This window comes from Ovis canadensis, chromosome 9 (genome assembly GCF_042477335.2).
Source record: "Ovis canadensis isolate MfBH-ARS-UI-01 breed Bighorn chromosome 9, ARS-UI_OviCan_v2, whole genome shotgun sequence".
Lineage (NCBI taxonomy): Eukaryota > Metazoa > Chordata > Mammalia > Artiodactyla > Bovidae > Ovis > Ovis canadensis.
In genome coordinates, this window is record NC_091253.1 from 104524896 (window position 1) to 104547833 (window position 22938).

The following is a 22938-nucleotide window of genomic DNA, read 5'->3' on the forward strand; positions in this document are numbered from 1 at the left end:
GACTAGACGGACCTTTGTTGACAAAGTAATGTCTCTGCTTTTGAATGTGCTATCTAGGTTGGTCATAACTTTTCTTCCAAGGAGTAAGCGTCTTTTAACTTCATGGCTACAATCACCATCTGCAGTGATTTTGGAGCTCCCCAAAATAAAGTCTGACACTGTTTCCACTGTTTCACTATCTATTTTCCATTAAGTTATGGGACCAGATGCCATGATCTTAGTTTTCTGAATGTTGAACTTTAAGCCAGGTTTTCACTGTCCTCTTTCACTTTCATCAAGAGGCTCTTTAGTTCTTCTTCACTTTCTGCCATAAGGGTGGTGTCATCTGCGTATCTGAGGTTATTGATATTTCTCCTGGCAATCTTGATTCCAGCTTGTGCTTCATCCAGTCCTGCATTTCTCATGATGTACACTGCATATAAGTTAAATAAGCAGGGTGACAATATACAGCCTTGACAGACTCCTTTTCCTATTTGGAACCAGTCTGAGGTTCCATGTCCAGTTCTAACTGTTGCTTCCTGACCTGCATATAGGTTTCTCAAGAGGCAGGTCAGGTGGTCTGGTATTCTCTCAGAATTTTCCACAGTTTATTGTGATCCACACAGTCAAAGGCTTTGGCATAGTCAATAAAAGCAAAAGTAGATGTTTTTCTGGAACTCTCTTGCTTTTTTGATGATCCAATGCATGTTGGCAATTTGATCTCTGGTTCCTCTGCCTTTACTAAATCCGGCTTGAACATCTGGAAGTTCATGGTTCATGGTTGCTGAAGCCTGGCTTGGAGAATTTTGAGCATTACTTTACTAGCGTGTGAGATGAGTGCAGTTGTGCAGTAGTTTGAACATTCTTTGGCCTTGACTTTTGTTGGGATTGGAATGAAAACTGACCTTTTCCAGTCCTGTGGCCGCTGCTGAGTTTTGCAAATTCACTGGCATATTGAGAGCAGCACTTTCACAGCATCATCTTTCAGGATTTGAAATAGCTCCACTGGAATTCCATCACCTCTACTAGCTTTGTTCATAGTGATGCTTCCTAAGGCCCACTTGACTTCACATTCCAGGATGCCAGGCTTAGATGAGTGATCACACCATCGTGATTATCTGGGTCATGAAGATCTTTTTTGTGTAGTTCTGTGTATTCTTGCCACCTTTTCTTAATATCTCCTGCTTCTGTTAGGTCCATACCATTTCTGTCCTTTATCGAGCCCATCTTTGCATGAAATCTTCCCTTGTTATCTCTAATTCTGTTGAAGAGATCTCTAGTCTTTCCCTTTCTATTGTTTTCCTCTATTTCTTTGCACTAATCACTGAGGAAGGCTTTCTTATCTTTCCTTGCTAGTCTTTGGAACTCTGCATTCAGATGCTTTTATATCTTTCCTTTTCTCCTTTACTTTTCACTTCTCTTCTTTTCACAGCTCTTTGTAAGCCCTCCTCAAACAGCAATTTTGCCTTTTTGCATTTCTTTTTCTTGGGGATGGTCTTGATCCCTGTCTCCTGTACAATGTCACAAACCTCCATCCATAGTTCATCAGGCACTCTATCTATCAGATCTAGTCCCTTAAATCAATTTCTTACTTCCACTTTATAATCGTAAGGGATTTAGGTCATACCTGAATGGTCTAGTGGTTTTCCGTACTTTCTTCAATTTAAGTTTGAATTTGGCAATAAGGATCTTATGATCTGAGCCACAGTCAGCTCCCCGTCTTGATTTTGCTGACCATGTAGAGCTTCTCCATCTTTGGCTGCAAAGAATATAATCAATCTGACTTCGGTGTTGACCATCTGGTGATGTCCATGTGTAGAGTCTTCTCTTATGTTGTTGGAAGAGGGTGTTTGCTATGACTAGTGTGTTCTCTTGGCAAAACTCTTAAAATGCTGTTAACTCTTAAAAAAAAAAAAAACTAACTTCAAGTCAGTCTTGGAAGCAACTCTTGATTTGGAAACTTGAGTTCAAGCTTACTGGAGATTTATGTGAAAAAGTTCTGTGTGACCACAGTTTTCCGTCAGATGTCTTGGTTAATGAATGGCTTAGCCAGATATTTTACTAGTGGCATCAACAAAAATGATTGGGAGGCACTAAGTGAATCAGACCAGTCATGGTGAAAATGATCATGAGATTTTCTGAGTGCATACTACGCTAATGTGAATAAAAACAGCTCCTGCTCCCCTTTCTTTTAGCTTTACCTCTGGCATCGGAAAATATTAATATCGAGGAAGACAAGCAAGCATGCTGCAATCACCCTGATTTCTGAATAACCACAGGCTGGTTTTCCGGTGTGGTAGTTCGTCAGGGCAAGAGGAAAGACCGCATTTAAGTGAGCCAGCGTGGTCTGTTTTTCTAGTGCTCTACTGTGTGTATGAATTACGTGAAAAGAGGAATTCTTTTTAACGAGACAATTCAGCATGGTTTACATTTATTAGTGTGCCATGTGCCAAGATGTCAGCCAGACAAAGGCCATAAAAGTATAAGGCACAAATCCCTCACTTCTCAGGGAGTTTAGTGTAGTCAGAGAGATAGAAATGGAAACAATTATAATAGCCTGGCGTTCTGAGTACAATAAACCATGTGTACTAATGCAGAGGCCGTCAAGAGGAGCAGGTAACGAATCCCGTCTGAGGACGGCTGCAAGAGCTTCTTGGAGTGGATGAAGTGGAACCTGGGTTTTGAAGGATGAATAGGAGTTTACCTGGCAGGAAAAAGCTGCTTCTGTTAATTCTCCCCTTTCAATTTTAAAGAGTTGGTGAATACCCTTTTCTGTAAAATCATTGTAAATATTTCTATTTGAGCCATAGCTGGATCTTTAATTTTATGTCATTAGAGCAAAAGGGACACTCTGAAAAGAAATGGTTAAATTTGGTAATTTCATACCATTCTAACTAAAGTAACACTTCCACCCCACCCCCCCATTCCACTACTCTGTACATCATTCTGCTGCTTTCTATAAAGCTCTTAAAAATATGAAATTATTTTGTTCTGTTAGTCTGTTTTCTCTCACCAAGAATTTAAACTGCTGGAAGGTAGGAATTTAATTGTATTCCTGGCTGCTCAGAATAGGGTTTGGGATATAGTCAATATTAAATAAATACATTTTAAATAAATGTATTTCATACAGGAAATTAGTTAATATGAAATTAATATACATAGGTTTTGTGTAGACTGATTTAATACTAATTCAAACTCCCTGAATTAACTTGTATTCTCAACATCAAATTTTCTCATGATGTCAGTAACACAGTACAATTGGTGTAAAATTATTGTGAAAGGGACACTTTTTATGTGGGCTACTTAAGTGCTCATTGGAAAAGACTCTGATGCTGGGAGGGATTGGGGGCAGGAGGAGAAGGGGACGACAGAGGATGAGATGGCTGGATGGCATCACTGACTCAATGGACGTGAGTCTGAGTGAACTCCGGGCATTGGTGATGGACAGGGAGGCCTGGCGTGCTGCGATTCATGGGGTCGCAAAGAGTCAGACACGACTGAGCGACTGGACTGAACTGAACTGAACTGAGTGCTAAGTGCATTCATTTGGGAGAGAAGAAAGTTCTGGACAGTGACGCTTGCAAGTGGCACATGCTAACTGTGGCCGCAGCAGGGGCAAGTGGTGTGGGGACACAGGCTCGTGTTAGAGACTGTCCCCTGCTTTCTAAACTGATGTGGTGGGCACACTGCTGAAGTCGGGGTGGTGGTGGTGGTGATTTGGTAGCCAAGTTGTGTCCAACTCTTGTGACTCCACAGACCACAGCCTGCCTGCCTCCTCTGTCCCTGGGATTCTCCAGGCAAGGGTATTGGCGGGGGTTGCCATTTCCTCCTCTAGGGATCTTCCCAACCCAGGGATTGAACCTGGGTCTCCTGTTTTGCAGGCAGATTCTTTACCATTTGAATCACTGGGATTCATGTATTACCTGGGTTCAGATCAACGCTTTGCCTCTGCCCTGGCTGGTACTCTGGGCAAATCACACAGCCCATGTATTTCCTACTTTCCAGCCGCAAATGGGATTGATAATAATGACGCATGTCTTGTAGAGCTGTTGTGGGGACGGAGCAGGTGAGCATCGAGGGCTCATGATAGACATGACTTCCAGGTACAGAATTGTTAGTTTCTTCCGGCCTCATCAGGCACCTCCGGCAGGTGTTGAACATAATGGGAATTGTTTCTTCTGAGTCGAACGGTGACATTCAAGGTATTGTTTTTATTTGTGATGTAGCCCTTGTAGCTCAGTCAGTAAAGAATCTGCCTGCAACGCAAGAGACCCAGGTTCAATTTCTGGGTCGGGAAGATCCCCTGGTGGAGGGCATAGCAACCCACTCCAGTAGTCTTGCCTGGAGAATCCCATGGACAGAGGAGCCTGGTGGGCTACAGTCCACCAGGTCGCAAGAGTCAGACATGATTTAGTGACTAAATCACCAAGCGCCACCACCAGCCCATGTATTGGGTACTTTACTTCAGTTGTGATCAGCTGTCTACCTTTTTTTGGTACTGTCTGTATTTTCAGAATTGCATTTTAGCTAAAGTTCACATCAAGCCAAGAACTGAATTAAAATACAGTTCAAGTTCATTTCCTCTGCTCCTTTGCTTTAATTTTAAATACAATATTGAAGGTAAGAGAGTTTATTCTTATTTAAAATGATAAATTGGACTAATTTCCGTTTGTGGCCGTCGTGAATCACTTGCCGTGAGCATTGGTGCACAGTTATTTGTGTGTGCGTTAGTTTTCACTGCTCTGGAATCAGTATCCTTGAGTGTAATCGCTGGGTTGCATGGTAATTTCACGTACACGATTGTGTCTTATTCCTGGCCGCTCTGGGTCACTCTTGCTCCGCGTGGCTTTCTCTCGCTGCAGGGAGCAGGGGCTTCTCTCTGGTCCGCGGGCCTCCCCTTGCCAGGGCTCCTCTCCCGGCCCGCGGGCCTCCCTTGCCGGGGCTCCTCTCGAGTCCGCGGGCATCCCCTTGCGGGGCTCCTCTCAGGTCCGCGGGCCTCCCTTGCCGGGGCTCCTCTGGTTTCCGAGCGCAGGCCTCGGGCCGCTGGCTTCAGCAGCTCTGGCGCGCGAGCTTAGCTGCCCTACAGCGTGTGGAATCTTCCCAGACCGGGAATTGAACCCATGTCTCCTGTAATGGCAGGCATCCTCTTAACCACTGGACCGCCAGGGAATTTCTATGTATACTTTTAAAAGAAACTGCCAGACTGTTTTCTGAGTGGTTATGCCATTTTATAGTCCCATGAGTAATGTGTGAGTGGGACCATTTCTCTACCTCCTTGCCAGCATTTGTTGTTATCACTGTGTTTTGTATTAGCCATTTGGACAGGTGTGTATAGTGAAGTTTATTGTGATTTCAATCTGTATTTACCTGAGAGTCAATGATGCTGAACATCTTTTCATGTGCTTATTTGCCATCTGAACAAGGTATACAGATGGCATATCTTTGATGAAATATTTGTTCAGATTTTACCCATTTGCTAATTGGATTGTTTGGTTTTATTTACTAGCGAGTTTTGAGGTTTCTTTATAGAGTCTAGATACTAATCCTTTGTGGCATGTGTGGTTTACAGATATCCTAGCCTATAGCTTGTCTGTTCATCTTCACATGAGCTTTCACACAGCAAAATATTTTATATTGATGGAGTCCAGTTGATATTAATGCTAAGAAACTCTTCTTTGAGCCATACATTCCAACGACTTTGTCCTAATATTTTACTAAAAGCTTTATGATTTCACTTTTTTACCTCTGAATTGATGATCTGCTTTGAATTAATTTTGGTACAAAGTATAGAGTTTAGGTCAAGTTTTCTTTTTCTTTCTTTTGCGTGCATATTGATTGTTCCAACACCATCTGTTGAAGTACTTTTGAATGTTGGTATAAAATCACTGTATGATTTTTAAATCACATTTAGGTTTAAAATAATATTATTCAGCATATTTGTACGGGTCTGATTTTGGCTTTTCTCTTTTTCACTTATGTATGTGTCTATCTCTCTGAGATACCCGCTAGTTAAATATAGTAAGCAGTCTTAATGTCTGGCAAAATGATTCTTTCCACATAATTCTTCATCAAGAGTCTTAACTATTCTAGGGTCTGTGCCTTCTTATGTAAATTTTAGAATAAGCTTGTCTATGTCTTAAAAAACACCTTTCCTGGAATTTTGATAGGAATGGCATTAAACCTATCGATCAGTCTGGGGTGGCTGGCATCTCTGCCGTGTCAGTCTTCCTGCCCGTGAGCATGGTAGACCTCTCCACTGACTGACATCTTCTTCGCCTTCTTCTATCAATAGTGTGCCTTTCACCACACAGGTCTTGCATGTGTTGTAAGTATATCCCTAAATATTTCATTATCTTTGGAGTAATTATAAACTATTAAATTTATTATTTTTGCATCTGAGTGTACACAAATTGTACCTCATTGTGATCTTGATTTTTTTTATTACCGTGATCACCAGTGTAGTTAAACATTCTCTTTTTTCGCTTATTACCCTTATGTATACATCTCCCATTCTCTTACGTATCTACTCACTTTTTTATGTATTCTTCATGTGGATTCTTTTTCAGTTTTTTATATTGCACATATCTTTTCCCAGTTGTAGCTTATCTTTTTATATTATTCAAGGTGTCTTTTGATGAACAGCTTACAAATTTTAATATCATTAGATATGTCAATCTTCTAATTTCTATTCAATTGATTTTATATCTTATTTTGAGATATCTAGAATTTTTATCTCCAAGTCAAAATAACTTGAATGAGCTAAATTAACAGAGCGCTTTTATTGGAAACAATTTTAAAATGGAAAACACCAGTATTAATAGTCCTCTTCCAAATAAGCAGAGAAACTGCTTAAATTTCTCTAAGACCCTATCTACAATGTACCCAAACAATTAATTTTTTTTTTTTAGTTAAAAAGAAAAATAAGATCTCCAATAATTTTGGAATAAAAAGAAAACTACTTTTCATTTCAGGAAAGTTTCCCCATAAAAAGTGAGGGGCATAGATTCTTAAAGCTTCTTAAGACTTTAATTTTCTCTGATTATTTCCAAAACACAAACTAATTTCTATCTCATGACTTGTTACATTGTTCTGTTTTAGAATATTTCAGTGTGGTACAGAGGACTGACTCTTAAGTTAGTAGTGATTTTGTATTTGGCTATTAAAGAAGAGAGATTTGGTGCTCAAAACTGTAATATATAAACTTTGGGTTGAGCTGTATTGTTTAGCTTACATAATCAGCATCTGAGTATTTCCTTGGCAAATACATGTTTTCCTCATCTGGTAAAAGGTATTCCACGAAAATGGAAAAAAAAAAACAAAACCCACAAGATCCTCTTACTAAGTGTGGCCTGTAGATACAGAGCTACGTGTGAAGCTGCTCACCCCAACCATAATGGGTAGCTGTTTGCCCCCCAGGAAAAAACATGCTCGATTTATTCATGAAGACTTCTTTATTTTGTTTTTCATTACATATATTATATTTTAATTTTTGCCTTTTTGTCATTTTAATGTTTTAAAATGTTGACATGGACATACACACACATATACACTCACACAAAATATTCGTGATCTCCAGTCCTAACGTGAAAAATCAGCAAAATAAAAGATATTACTTTGCCAACAAAGGTCTGTCTAGTCAAGGCTATGGTTTTTCCAGTGGTCATGTATGGATGTGAGAGCTGGACTGTGAAGAAAGCTGAGCACTGAGGAATTGATGCTTTTGAACTGTGGTGTTGGAGAAGACTCTTGAGAGTCCCTTGGACTACAAGGAGATCCAACCAGTCCATTCTAAAGGAGATCAGTCCTGGGTGTTCTTTGGAAGGACTGATGCTAAAGCTGAAACTCCAGTACTTTGGCCACCTCATACAAAGAGTTGACTCATTGGAAAAGACCCTAATGCTGGGAGGGATTGGGGGCAGCAGGAAAAGGGGATGACAGAGGATGAGATGGCTGGATGGCATCACCAACTCGATGGACATGAGTTTGAGTGAACTCTGGGAGTTGGTGATGGACAGGGAGGCCTGGCGTGCTGCAGTCCATGGGGTTGCAAAGAGTTGGACACGACTGAGCGACTGAACTGAAGCCGTCCTTTGGGAAACACAAACTACAGTACAGAGCAAAGCTTCTAAAGATACTGACAGCATTGTGACATTTTTAAGGATTCTTAAACACATTAAGAATATTCTAGTATTTTCACTTTGTAAGGGGTGGTTTTCACCTCATCCAGCGCAGACTTACCTTATATCACACAACTGCCATCTTTGTTGCGAAGACTTTTGCTTGCCCATTGCATCTTGCCCTCAATCTCTTGGGCTTAGACTTACCCTGAGGGCAAAGCTCAGGGTGCTACCAGTCCAGCCACTGGGCATCCTTTGCTCAGTCCGTATTCTGAAGCTTGATTTAAGTAAATGAAGTACTGAAGTGAATTCTAGGGATAAAATCTTATAGTCACATGGACACGATATGTAAAAGGACTTGAATTGGGAGAAATTCTTGAGCTCTTCCAACTTTCTTCTTCCACAAACCCTTCCTGTTTTAGCACAAGTCTGCGTGTCTTTCTGAGGTTAAATGGCCCTGACTTTTCCTTGAATCCAGGAAGCCCGTGTTTTTTTCTCTTATCGCTTCCTCTCGGTCAGACTTATCAGAGCAGGATAGCCACGCTCTGCTTCCTGGCCGCCTTCCCATCCCTGCTGACCCTCCTGCATGGGTGTTGCTGAGATCTTTCCTGGAAAGAATCTGCACACTAAAACCCAAAGCTGGATGCTCTTGCACAGACAGTGCTTTTTCAAATATGCAGAAGGCTCGAGTTGCCAGTGTGCTGTGAACCCGCCAGTGTTTGCTAACTATTTCCAGAACATTGGCTTGGTTGCCAGGTATTACCATATTTTTTTCTCCCCTGGTGAAAATGCATTTAAAAGAAGGGTCATAAAAATATGGTTGCTTTAATCGGAACTTTATTGTATTCTTAGCACCAAGTTGCCTGAAAGACATTAAAATAGACTCATTCTTTTAAAAGTTCCAACAGTAACACGGGTGCTTTTTGGTCTATACTTTGCAGAAGTGAAATTTTTCTGTCAAACACCGGCTATTGCTGATATTGTAATCCTGGTCGATGGTTCATGGAGTATTGGAAGATTCAACTTCAGACTGGTTCGATCTTTTTTGGAAAACCTGGTTACAGCATTCGACGTGGGCTCTGAGAAGACACGAATTGGTGCATCTTTTTTTTTTTTTTTTTTTTTTTAATTAACAGCATCGGCTGCTAGTGTGAAACTACCAGGAAGCTTCTTAAGAAATTTCAAAGATTCTCTACCAAAGGTTTTTCAGAATTTTAGGTTTAACTATAGGAATGTTCCCAAAAGGGCAAGTTTGCATCAATAAATATTTATTTCTGCTAATTTTTGCTGTGACAATGTCACTCAATTAATTATTGAACATATTTTAATTTTTCTGGAAAGCCAAAATCTTCTCTAACAATAATAATTATTTTATTATTAATAATAATTTTAAATAATTTAAAGGTTACTATTGGTTTAAGAATTCATTAGGTAAAATTTTCTTTTTATTTAAAAAGCAATTGAATCAAGTGAAATGTTTAATCAACAATTGGAAAAAGTTTTATTGTGTGAGATAACTTTTGCCAAATTCTTGCTGTGATAAAAAACAACAAAAAAGTTGTAAACCTTTGAGAAATATATCCACTTTATTATATAAGGTCTCCTAGTTTCACTTCTAAATAGCCCTTAAGGAAACTCTTTTCTTTGGGAATAAACACAAAATACAAACACTATAGTGTATACAGAAGTCAAAATATAATGTCACACATGAAGCTTGTATGAGGTTGTATAAGCTGGTATCAATATTACCTCAATTAAAAAAATTAAATACATCTAGACCTTTTATCTACAAACATGATCAGACTTTTAAAAAATGCTAAGTGCCTGATTGGGTGCCTACTTCTAGATGTCTGGAAAATGTATACATTCCATCAGCCTCCAGGTATGTTATAAAATCTTTAAATTGAGGTCAGGAACTCACTTTGAAATTTCTCAGGGAGGCAGAGGAAAAAAATGTTGCAAAACTTAGCCACCCCACCCCTCCTCAAAAAATATTGGGCCCTTCATCACTCTAGTCTCTCGAATGGTCCACTGGACCTTGAAGTAACCCATCACTGCTGGGTGGGCTTTCTCGTCTTTCTTTTCCAGGTCTGGCGCAGTATAGTGGTGACCCCAGAATAGAGTGGCACTTGAATGCCTTTAACACAAAAGACGAGGTGGTCGAAGCTGTCCGGAACCTACCATACAAGGGAGGAAATACGCTGACGGGTATGTTTTTGTTCAGTCCACATTTCTGGCAGCGTGTCTTGCCAAAGAAGTTTTATTACTTTGTTTTGTCACTGCGTATGTCTTAGCATAGTACTTTTAAAGCAAGCTGGCCTTTCAAGTTTTAGAAGGCTCTTTTCTCTGACTCACGTTAGAAGTTACCTGCAGAAACCTCACCCCTTCTGCCCCACAAATGTGGTGTCCCAGGAAGGGCTCGGTGAGCTGGGAGAGCACCCGGCAGTGCTCGACGCTGCCAGCCTTAGCAGCTGTCTTAACCCTGTTCAGTTCATTTTCCTTCTTTCTTTTACCTGTTTTCTCCTCCAGTCACCCTGTCAATTAAATAAAAACAAATTCCTACCTACTTTTTCAAGGAAAATAATTTCTTTGCCCTTACTCTGCAATCAGTAGTTATCATGAAAATATTTATGGAGCTTTGGCTCACCAGCTTTTTTGATAAATGAGTATAGTCAGCCCTTAGCATCTGCAGCTTTGACTCACCAGGGATCAGACATCTGTGGGAAAAGAATTCCAGAAAGTTCCTGAAAGCAGACCTTGAATGTGCCACATGCTAGTAACTATCTGCATAGCGTTTCTATTGTATTAGTTATTATAAGTAATCTAGAGATGGCTCAGAGTGAATGACGTAGGTTACATGCAGATACTACGTCATTTTACGAAAGGGACCTGGGCATCTGTGGGTTTGGGTGTTGTGGGGGGTCCTAGAACCAACCCTTCTGTGGATACCAAGGAATTACTGTAATGTAAGAGCATTTATATTGCAGTTATCCACGGCCCAACTCCAAAGGCTTGGCTCGTGGCTCAGCTGGTCAAGAATCCGCCTGCAGTGCAGGAGACCCAGGTTCGATCCCTGGGTTGTGAAGATCCCCTGGAGGAGGGATAAGGCTACTCACTCCAGTATTCTGGCCTGGAGAATTCCATGGACTGTAGAGTCCATGGGGTCCCAAAGAGTGGGACACGACTGAGCCACTTTCGCTTTCACTTTCAACCCCAAAGCATCATCTAACCCTCACATGCTATTTTCTTCTATAGACCCACAATGTGGATGGTCAGTTTAAACAATAGAGACGCTGTCGTTGAATTTTAAATAAGCCACTGAACTCCTGATCATTACTTTGCCAGTCTGAGGTGTAGTCTAACAAGTTTTTTGTTAATACAACAAAACTGTATTAAGCACAAATTGCATAACAGTACTCAGCGTTTCTTACTTTTGAGGGGTGAAGAATGTCACACTCAAAAGCCAGGAGTCCAGTTGCCACTTTAGATCTCCCCTTCTGCCCCCATAAGGCAGAGAATCTGTCGTTTCTTTAGATCACCATGAACAAAATGGAAAGTGTAGCCATAATATTCGGGACAGTTGCTTCTGTGAGGGTATTCTTGGTTTGTTGTAAATTATGGTTTAGATTTTCTTTTCTTTTTTTTAATTTTTATTGATTTGTTTTTTTGGCTGTGCCATGTGGCATGTAGGGTCTTAGTTCCCCAACCAGGGATCAAACTCACACCTGCTGCATTGGAAGTCTTAACCATTAGACCACCAAGGAAGTCCCAAGGTGAAGATTTCTCATATGCAAACCTGTCAGCATTCATTGTCTAGGAATCCATTGTTCTTTATAAATACTAGTTTCTGAAATGATGCAGGATTCAGAATTTTTATCACCTCTGTTTTGGTGGATTTTAGTGTTTCATCAGATTCGTTAAAGAATAGTTCATTGTAAAAATGAAGGTAAAAGTTCACATCTAATAAAAACTCTTCTTTCGCATCTTGTGATTACGTTTGGAGAATTGAAAGCCTTTTTATTTGAAATGGTTGGCTTGTCTTTATTTTTTCTTGTTTTCTCCTAGGTCTTGCTTTGAATTACATTTTTGAAAACAGTTTTAAACCAGAAGCGGGAGCAAGGACTGGAGTGTCCAAAATTGGCATTTTAATCACAGACGGAAAGTCCCAAGATGATATTATTCCACCATCCAGAAACCTTCGTGAATCCGGTGTAGAGCTGTTCGCCATAGGTACGTGTTAATTATGGACTTGTTTCAACAACGGACATGGACACCCAACCACTTAAAGCTGTATATAACGCAGTTCACTGAAAGCCAAGAGACCTGAGCGCTTTTGAGTCTTTTTTAAAAAAAATGTATTGGGGTTTAGTTGATTTACAAGGCTGTGTTAGTTTCTTGTGTACAGTAAGGTGAGTCAGTTATGCCTGTTTATCCACTGATTTTTAGATTCTTTCCCCATGTAGGTCATTACAGAGTGTTGAGTAGAGTTCCCTGTATACAGTAGGTCCTTATTAGTTATCTATTGTATATATGTATATACAACTCTGCCGACTTATCCCTTCCCTCTCCACCCCGTTGGCTCTACTCATAACCAGTCATGTGATCTGAGTCTGACTTCCTCACATTAAAAATGGAAGTGGTGGAGCTGAAGGATCTTACCGTGTGAGAATCTCTAGGCTGAGACACCACACGTGAAGTGTTGTGAAAAGCATAAAGTGCAAAGGTCAGGTCCATAATTGTTACCCTTTAATTAGTCAAGACTTTTCTCTTTCAAATCACTTAATAGCCATCTCTTCTCTGATGGTGTAGAGAGAAAGCAATCAAGATTGGGGTCTTGCAGCTAAGAAAGCACAGTCACAGATGTGCAGGCTAATTTCTTTGAAACTAACCCTCTGTAAGTATAGGTATGTGGGAGAACACACATAGTACACACAGAATAACTGCGTGATGTTGAGCTGATGCAGCTTTGCTCTTGATTAGATTGTTTACAGTGTCTTTGGTGATAGGAAGGCCTTCTATTTAGCAGAGACTGAAAAAAAAAATAGAAACAATTCCTCGGACTCATTTCTAGATTTGCCACTCAAAGTGTGGCTCATGGAATGTTTCACTGGAGAAGTATTTGCTTGTTTGCTGATGGCAGGCATTGTGGTGGGTGATGGAGCGTACAAATGAGCAAGATAAATCCTTCCAAAACAAATGCCTTCCAAGTCATGAGGACCGTTTCCCCATTCTTCCACGCTCTTTACAACAGTGAAACTGTTTTGTTTGGAAAGGTGAGAGAGAGAGGGATTTGGGGCTTATTGTCTCTATTTTTAAATGAATCCAGACTTGGTTCTAACTGAATGCTTTGAGAAGCCTTATTGGCATTAAGCTCATTGCTTCAGCATGCATGGGGTTATTTTGTTATTGTAGACACGGATCCAGCAGTGCATTTTAGACGCTGTTGTAGAAGTCTTTCAGTCAAGGAACATCAGGGAGATTTGCTTTAATTTTTATTTTTAATTTTGCTGTACTTTTGTTCAACAACAGTCCCTACGGAAGACTTACACTGAAAGGGGATTAATTTATGTGCTTACTCTCCATTCCGTGGTCTCGTTAATAACGAATGGATGAGTTAAAGTGAACTCATTCAGTTGCGATTTGGAATTTTTCTCTCTTTTTCTCTGGGAATTACCTGGAAATCAGCAGTGTTCATTTTCTTATAACCTCCTAAAGCAGGTTCTGAAACAATTGACGCTTTGTTACTCAGTCTGGTGAAGCTGTCAGATAAATTAAATGGCACTAGGCCAGGCATCTAAGTAGTAATTACCGCTGCCTCAGGCAATCTCTCTTCCTTGCTTCCCTCTTACCTCTTTTTAACATCGGTAGATAATTGCAGTGACAAGGATTTTTAAAGAAACTTTCCTTCTCCTGGAGAAGAGAAATCTACATTTACACTCAAGAAACCCAACCTTATGTCTTTTTCATTTTTTAAAAGAACCTTTTAAAATTTATTTTTTATCAATTGACTGTTTTATTTACTTATTTTAAATTTGGGGCAAACCCCGTGGGATATGGGCTCTTATTTCCCCGTCCAGGGATCAAACTCACATCCCTGGCACTGCAAGGCTGGAGGACTGCTGGGGAAGTCTCCCCTTTTTTCCAGTTTCCACTGTGATATGTGTCATCTTCGGAGGTGCAGCTTGATAGGGTCATTAAGGGCATATGACTTTGGATCCAGATTGCCTGAGTGGAGCCCTTGCTGTATACTTACTGGCTGTGTTTCCTTGAGCAAGTGAATCAACCTCTCATCAGCTTACTTGTCTGTAAAATGGGAGAAACAGTGACGCCCAACTCGCAGGACTGACTGTGAGGATTAAATGTGTTACTATGCAGAAAACACTGGCCTGCTTGGGGCGCGGGAAGCACACCTTACCGTCAGCATCCACAGCTGTGATAGACCGAAAATCCACGAAGGGCAAGGGTTTTCTGTCTCAGTTTAAGTAAGCTAATGTTTGTAGAAACTGAAGCCTGAGGTTCTGATGGTGTAGAGGGCTGGTTTAATTTCCATTGCTTCTGAAACATTTGTGAAAGACAGAAGTCAGTTTCGTCAATACATCCTCCAAAACCCGGGTCTCCTGCATTGCAGGCAGAGTCTTTACTGTCTGAGCCACCACGGAAGGCCAAGATGGGCTGAGGAAAGTTAAGAGTTAGTAATCTGGGGACTTCCCTGGGGGTGCAGTGGATAAGAGTGCAGCTGCCAGTGCCTGGGTCGCGGGGTTGATCCGCGGTCGGGGAAGATTCCGCATGCCCCAGGGCACTGAGCCCCGGGCTGCAGATACTGGCGCCATGTGCCTAGGGCCTGGGCACCAAGTGGAGCCCGACCAGGGGAAGCCCGTGTGCCAGCTCGGGCGTGGGCTGCGCTGTCCACGGCAGGGAAAGCCCTCGCGCAGCAACCGGGGCCCAGTGCCCAAAATAACCGACTGACTAAGTAAGTAAGGCGGTGTGTCCTTGTCCAAATAAAGAAAAAATTTAATCATTTGAAAGGGACTTTAAAGAAACAATCTGCCCGGAGACGTGCCTCTTGCGAGAAAAGGTGCTTTGGTCGGGGTGCGGAAAGGTGGGTCGCAGTGCAGAGTACCGGTGACTAGGAGGACCCGGCCGCGCCTCCCGGGCGGCCTGACCGTCGGGACCCTCCCTGTCGTCCCCAACGCAGGCGTGAAAAACGCGGACGAGAAGGAGCTGCAGGAGATCGCCTCCGAGCCGGACAGCACGCACGTGTACAATGTGGCCGAGTTTGACCTGATGCACACGGTGGTGGAGAGCCTCACGAGGACCGTGTGCTCCAGGGTGGAGGAGCAGGACCGCGAGATCAAAGGTACGTGGACCTCTGCCTCCGGACCTCTGCCCCCGGGCGTCCCTCGGGGCGCCATCCTGACTTTCCCAGCAGCGCTGTGCGCTTCCAGGCTCCGCATCATCAGAGTAGACAAGGGGATATATGGGGGGTGGGGGTGGGCGTTACTTTAAATCACTGGATAGTTGTTTCCATGCTGCTGCGTGTAGACCGCCATGCTTCTTTGTTTTACTTAAATGTTGGACTTTGAGATGATTGACCACCCACAGGAAGTTGTAAGAAATAGCGTATAAAGAGTTTGTAATATCTCAGTGTTTCTCTCAGTGGTGACACAGAGCCACTGTGTTATGTCACAGGCAGGAAATTCACACTGCTCGAGTCAAGATACAGAATGTTCCTGTGGCGGGATCACTTCTACTGTCCTGCTCCAGCCGTATTCCCTCCCTGCCCAGCCTCTTCCTAACCCCTGGCCAGCTGAATCTGTTCTCCCTCTCTAAATGCTTGTCATTTTGGAAATGCTAAATAAATGGAATTACAGAGTATGTAAACTTTGGGAATTGGTGTTTCCACTCAGGGTGATTTCCTGGAGGTTCCTCCAAGCTGTTTCCTGTGTCCATAGCTCTTGCTTTTGTTGCTGCCTCACGTTTCATGTTATGGACGCACCACAGTTTGCTTAACCAGTCACACATCGAAAGACATCTGAATTCTTTCCATTTTTGACTGTTGCAAAAAAAAAAAAGCTGCTATGAACATTCATGTGTAGGTTCTTGTATGAACATAAGTTTTCGGTTTTCTGGGATGGTGCTCGGGAGTGCCGCTGCTTCCGCACATTCCGTGTTCAGTGTAGTCTCGCCTAAGAGAGGCCAGACTGGCCCCCGCTGCGGCTGCGCGCTCAGCATTCCCGCGAGCACCGTGTAAGTGATCCTGCTTCTACGCTTGTCTCTAACGTTTGTGTTACAGTTTTTTACTTTGGCCATTCTGATAGGCATTGAGTGCAATCTCATTGTGGTTTTAATGTTCATTTTCCTGATGGCTAAGGAAGTTAACATCTTTCCTATGCCTTTTTTTCCCCCTATTTTTAAAGATTCAAATATTTTTAAAATTTCTTTACCACTTTGTGTTGGTTTCTGCCATTCAGCAGCACAAGTCAGCCTTGACTGTGCTCACGTCTCCACCCTGACCTCCCTCGCCTCCCCGCCCTCCAGGTTGTCCTGGGGCCCAGACAGGTTCCTGGTACAGCAGCTCCTCACCTGCCTGGTCTCACGCCGGGTGTGTGCTGGGGCCTCCGTGCAGCTCCTCACCTGCCTGGTCTCACGCCGGGTGTGTGCTGGGGCCTCCGTGCAGCTCCTCACCTGCCTGGTCTCACGCCGGGTGTGTGCTGGGGCCTCCGTGCAGCTCCTCACCTGCCTGGTCTCACGCCGGGTGTGTGCTGGGGCCTCCGTGCAGCTCCTCACCTGCCTGGTCTCACGCCGGGTGTGTGCTGGGGCCTCCGTGCAGCTCCTCACCTGCCTGGTCTCACCCCGGGTGTGTGCTGGGGCCACTGCTGTCTCCAGTCGTCCCAGCCTCTCCCTTGCCCACTGTGTCCACAGACCCTTCCTCTGCCCCTGTCTCTCCATTCCGTCCCCGCAGATAGGCCCATCAGTATTTTTCTAGATCCTGTACGCATGTGTTAATGCACATTGCATGTGCTATTTTGCCTCTGTATATCCAGAATGTCTGTTCATATCTTTTGCCCACTTTCTAATTGGACTCATTTTGGGGGTGTTTTTTTTGTGTGTTAGCTTTTAACCTTTGAGATTTGAGAATTCTTTATCTCCTAGATAATGATCCGTTGTTAGGTATGTGTAGATATGTGGTTTGATAACAATAAGTGTGTTAGTCGCTCATTCGTGTCCGACTCTTTGCGACCCCGTGGCCTTTAGCCCACCAGGCTCCCTGTCTCTGGGGTTCTCCAGGCAGGAATGCTGGAGGGGGCAGCCATTCCCTTCTCCAGGGGATGTTCCTGACTCATGGATTGAACCCAGGTCTCCTGCCTAGCAGGCAGATTCTTTACTGTCTAAGCCACCAGGGAAGCTGATAGTCCACTCTTAGACAGGCGGTTTGTTAATATTTTCTGCCAATTTGTAGCTTACCTTTTCATCTTTTTAACAAGGTCATTTGCAGAACAAAAGTTTTTAATTTTGATGAGGTCCAGTTTATCAGTTTTTCATTTTAGGATTAGTGCTTTTGGTGTCAAGTCTAAGAACTCTTTACCTAACCTTAAACCCCAGAGAGTTTCCTTTTTAGTATTTTTTCAGAAAGTTTTATATTTCACATTTAAAGTTAATTCTTTGTAAAGGATTTGAAGTTTAGTTTAAGGTTCTAACACTGCTTGCTAAAAAGGCTGCATTTCTGCTGTTGAGTTACCCGCGGCTTTGTCCAGTAGCAGTTGGGCAGATTTGCACGTGTCTACATCTGGGTTCTTTATGGTTCCATCTATTTATGTGTGTAACCCTGTTCCAGTATCATACAGTCCTGATTCACCGCAGCTACATAATGAGTCTTGAGATTGAATAGGCTGAGTTCTCTCATTTGAATATCCTTTTACAAACTTGTTTTTGCTACTATGCTTCCTTATATCCCATATGAATATTAAAGTAATATTTATACAACATACTGTATAATTTGTATGATTATCTAATCTAAATATCAGAATGATTTTTATTCTACAAAATATCTTGTTGGGACTTTGACGGAAGTTGCATAAAATCGATCCTCAATTATCAGTTACCAACTTGGGAAGAACTGACATCTTTAATCTGTTGATTCGTTCAGTCCACACACATGTCGAATTCTTTCACTTGTTTGGATAGCCTTTGCGTTCCATCAGCATTCTGTAGTTTTCAGGATATAATTTCTGTACAGATTCTGTTCTGCTCACGGTTAGTATTTGATTTTATTTTGAGGAATCTTAGCTGTGTTTGTAGTGGTGGTGGTGCTCCCGTTTTTATCGCTGGTGTGGGCAGATCTATCCGTGTTTCTGTATGCTCACATCCGATGACCTTGGTAGGTCTCTTCTGACGCCCGCCTGGAGCGAACGGGGAGGGTGCCTGGATGTTAGCGCGCGGGGCTGGAGTCCAGCTCTTCTCATGGTCTCTGTGGATAGCACACGCGGGCTGAGGTGGGGTGTTTGTCACCGTCTGTAAGGGACAGTTATCTCCTCCCTCCTTGATCTTTCCCCCATCACCCCGGCTGTGTGATGGGACCAGGGTAAACGCAGGCCCCTGTTACAGTCAGGAAGGGTGGGGTCTTGGCTTCCGCTTGACCTGGGTTGGCACGGGTGGGATGGGGCCACAGTGGTTTTTTTCCTGTGGTGTTTTTCTAGACTAGAGCAGTTGCTGCCTAAAGCTTTTCGTCTTGGCGGGCTGCTCCTCTCCTGGTCCTTTGCCGAGAGAGAGCAGGCTTCGCTGGACTGTTTCTGTCTGTATTTGTTTGTGTTTCTAGGTGGCTGGATTCCTTAGCTCTGTCCTTGAGATACACGAGGCGAAAGGAACCCCGGGAAACTCACCACTGTACCAGTCTGTGGGTCCCACGGTCCCCTGCCCGTCCACCATCTACTGCTCAGGAACTTAGGCTTGACTTACAGTTCCCAGAAATGTGAGCTGCACTCAGCGGGGATTGTAGGAAGGAGCCGTGCGCTCTGTCTTCTGGGAGCTCGGCCATCACAGGTCTTGACCCTTGTTCCCTGTGATGTCCGTGGGCTACAGGTTGCGTCTGACTCCCCGGGGTGCAATCTGAGCAGGAGACATCCAGACCCTTCTCTGAGAGTCTGGCTCTGCTCCCGCCTGTGCTGGGTCCGGGGCGGGGATGGCTCAGTCGGCCTGCACATCTGTCTCTTGCTCATCATCCCTCTTGCCCTGGACCGGGGCTCTTCAGACCAGGCTGAGCAGCCAAGTAGTGGTTCCCTGGACCCAGTTCCCTGAGCCTCTTAATGACACCATTTTTGTCGTTGCTCTTTCGTCGCTCAGTCGTGTCCAACTCTTTTGCGACCCCGTGGACTGTAGCCTGCGAGGCTCCTCTGTCCATGGGATTCCCCAGACAAGAATACGGGGGTGAGTTGCTATTTCCTTCTCCAGCGGATCTTCCTGACCCAGGGATCGAACCTGTATCTCCTGCGTTGGCAGAAGGATTCTTTACCACTGAGCAACCAAGGAAGCCCGAGACGATTTTAGAGCCCAGATTTTCCCACAAAAAACTCTACATGTGGTTGCTTATAAGGCATGCTTAATAAAGTACTTGATCGTAGTTATTGTTTAATAACTGTGTTTTTCCCCATTATTATGACTGCTAACGTCCCTTTAACTAAGTGCCCCTAGCGGATAAGAAATCCTAAATTTCAAGGACTTTGAACTTTACAGGTCCCAAATCTGTTTCAGACCCACTGTTATAACATGTATTTAACACACAAGGTGCTTACATCATGTTTAGCTCATAGTGGACACTCAGTATACGTCAGTTGCTTTTTCTTCTCTTTTTACTTTAGAATGTTTGCCATTTGTTGAGTTGAAGTCTTCAATAGAGAGAATATATCCTCTGCTGCTCAAAAATACAAGCTCTTGTGTCAAGAAGCTTGCATATAAATCTCAGCTCTGATACTTACCAATTCTGAGACTTGGGCAAGTTATTTAACATCATTCTGACTTGGTTTTCTCACCTGAAAAATGGGAACAATAATAGCATTTACTGAGAACTAAATGAGGGAAGACTTCCGAAGATACCAGAAGCGTATCTTTGGATACACAACTCAATGTTGTGTTTTTTTTGTTGTTGTTCTTGTTTCTTACTATTCGACAGCAGTGTCTTTAAGAAAGTTCCTTAGAGTCAAGGACTAAGGCTTATTTAAGTTACTTAGAACCTAGCATAGTGATTGACGCCTAATAGGTGCTTAAATGTTTCAATGAAGAAGCGTAGTCCAGGCAGGCCTTGTTTTATTGTGCTTCTCCTTGTTGCACTTTGCAGGTATGTATTAAAAAATACATCCAAAAATGTTCAAAAAATTGAAAGTTTGTGGCAACCTGCTGTTGAGCAAGTCTATTGGTGCCATTTTCCCAAAAACATTATTTTTTAATTAAGTTATATGTATTGTTTTTTAGACATAATGCTAGCTTCCCAGGGGGCACTAGTGGTAAAGAACCAGCCTGCCAGTGCAGGAGACTTAAGAGTCGCAGGTTGGATCCCTGGGTCAGGAAGATCCCCTGGAGGAGGGCATGGCAACCTGCTCCAGTAATTCTCGCCTGGAGAATCCCATGCACAGAGGAGCCTGGTGGGCTACAGTTCATCAGATTGCAAAGAGTTGGACACGATGGAAGCAACTTAGCATGCATGCTTTCTTGCAGTGGCCTGGAACTGAACCCACAGTATCTCTGAGGTATGCCTGTAATGAATTAAAGCCTAAAGCCTAAAGTGAAGTCGTTCAGTCGTGTCCAACTCTTCGCGACCCCATGGACTATAGGCCGCCAGGCTCTGCCATCCATGGGATTTCTCAGGCAAAAATACTGGAGTGGGTTGCCATTTCCTTCTCCAGGGGATCTTCCCGATCCAGGGATTGAACCTGGGTTTCCTGCTTTGCAGGCAGACTCTCTACCAGCTGAGCCCCCAGTACTGAATTAATTTACTAGAGATGAAAATCTTGCAAGCAGCATAAACAATCATATCTGACTAGTGGAGTTTCTTAGGTTCATAGAATTTAACTTTGGTTAAAAGGTTCATTTTCTGTGTTTTTTTATTTAGCCTCAGCCCTTGCCACCATTGGGCCGCCTACAGAACTGATGACTTCTGAAGTCACTGCCAGGAGCTTTATGGTTAACTGGACTCACGCCCCTGGAAAAGTGGAAAAATACAGAGTCGTGTATTACCCTACCAGGGGCGGCAAACCAGAGGAGGTAAGGAGGAGACGGCGTTTTTGCCATGTATTCTCAGGCTCTCGGGTTTTGTACAGAAGTCAAGACAAGGCAGAAGTGGATATATAAGGAGATTATTCTGTCACGAGCATTCACAGTTGTTGGACTGAATACATTTCCATGTGTCCAGGTTGTTCTTCGGTCTCGAGCTTATGATAGTTACATCTTCTCCTTTATCTCCATCTGAGAACCTGAAGAACTGGTCATGTATCCATTTCTAACACAACTTACACTGACTTAATTTTTTTAGTGATTTAAGAAATGAAAGAGTTCTAAGGCAAAGGCAATCAGTCGTTAATTATCTGGCTAGAGCCCCCCTTGCTGTTGATGTTTTCTTTCTACTTTGGGAGTGGTCTGAACTTTCTGCCTTAAGGAAGTCTATGTGTTCTGCATAATGTGGTCATGCAATCCTTCAAGGTTTGGGATTTCCTGGATGTTTGTGGAGATCAGTGCAAATGAGAAGCATCATGAAGCGTCTGTGACGGGCCCTTCTCACGAGTTGCCATCACAGGAGACGCCATCTGTTGCCGGATGACTGAATGGTTCCCATTTCCTAAGCTGTGATTCACAAATTCGCAGGAAATATGATAAGATGTGGTGAAATCTCCCTGTCTTTTTTTTGATGTTCTAACCTTTTGTTCTAACCTCTGATTGGCCTCAGTGTGTTTCAGTTTTTTTCTGCATTATGGCAGGATTTATGACCTTTAAAGTGTTAGATTCTAGAGATTATGTCATCCAGACTAAGAAAAAAAAAACCCAAATCACAGTGCTTCCAATAGCTCTATCTTTTTCATGACTAATAAACCTTTTAAATGCTTCCCAAGACTCCATGGAAAAGTATCACATGTCACCTGTTACTAAGTGGATGTGATTAGGATAGCAATTAGGTTAGGAATGACACGGTTTTCGTTAGGTATGACCCAGTGAGGGACTCTTGGACACATTAAGTGGAAGGTGGGTCCCATAATGTGAGGATTCAAGGAGAACTGACTGCCACAGTGGAGAAGGGCGTGGTGCAGATAAGAACATGCTTAAGTTTTGCTGGAGGTATTTTTGGTTTTGACTTCCAGTTTGCATGTGAGAAATGCCATTTTCTCATTCCTCAAACTGTTCTTTAAACAGGTGGTGGTGGATGGACGCGTATCTTCCACGGTGCTGAGAAACTTGATGTCTTTAACAGAATATCAGATAGCAGTCTTTGCAATATATGCTCACACGGCTAGCGAAGGCCTCCGGGGAACCGAAACCACGCGTGTGTATTGAGTTCTACCCTCTTCTGATTGTGCATAGCATTGTTCGGGCGGCCTGGCTGTGCTGACACAGTACTGGGCCATGCTGTGTTTGCAGTTTGCAGGCGCCATGTGTTGGGAGGGATATTATAAGACTCCGGGATGTTTGGGAGACAGAAACCTTAGTGATGAAGGGTGCAAAATACACGTATTCATGTAATAAACAAACATCTAGTGAATGCCTATTATAAACTAAGCACCGGGCTTCAGTTTATCAGTAGGAGTGGAGAAGCTCTGGAGCTCTCCTGCCCGGTAGAAGACTGGGGAAGTATGTTACATCT

At 43.0% G+C, this 22938-nt stretch overlaps 1 protein-coding gene across 8 annotated transcripts in view; it reads left to right on the forward strand.

Annotated features, from left to right (window-relative positions):
- Positions 1 to 22938, forward strand: part of COL14A1 (collagen type XIV alpha 1 chain) — a 225195-nt gene that overhangs the window by 46181 nt on the left and 156076 nt on the right. For all 8 annotated transcript variants that reach the window (XR_011259104.1, XR_011259103.1, XM_069600762.1 and 5 more), the window contains exons 6-11: positions 9038 to 9193; positions 10185 to 10304; positions 12162 to 12326; positions 15292 to 15453; positions 21199 to 21350; positions 22491 to 22620. Coding sequence is in view for 6 of the 8 variants with exons in the window: in XM_069600762.1 (XP_069456863.1) it covers positions 9038 to 9193; positions 10185 to 10304; positions 12162 to 12326; positions 15292 to 15453; positions 21199 to 21350; positions 22491 to 22620 (885 nt within the window). In the remaining 2 variants the exon portion in view is untranslated. The remainder of the gene's footprint in view (positions 1 to 9037; positions 9194 to 10184; positions 10305 to 12161; positions 12327 to 15291; positions 15454 to 21198; positions 21351 to 22490; positions 22621 to 22938) is intronic.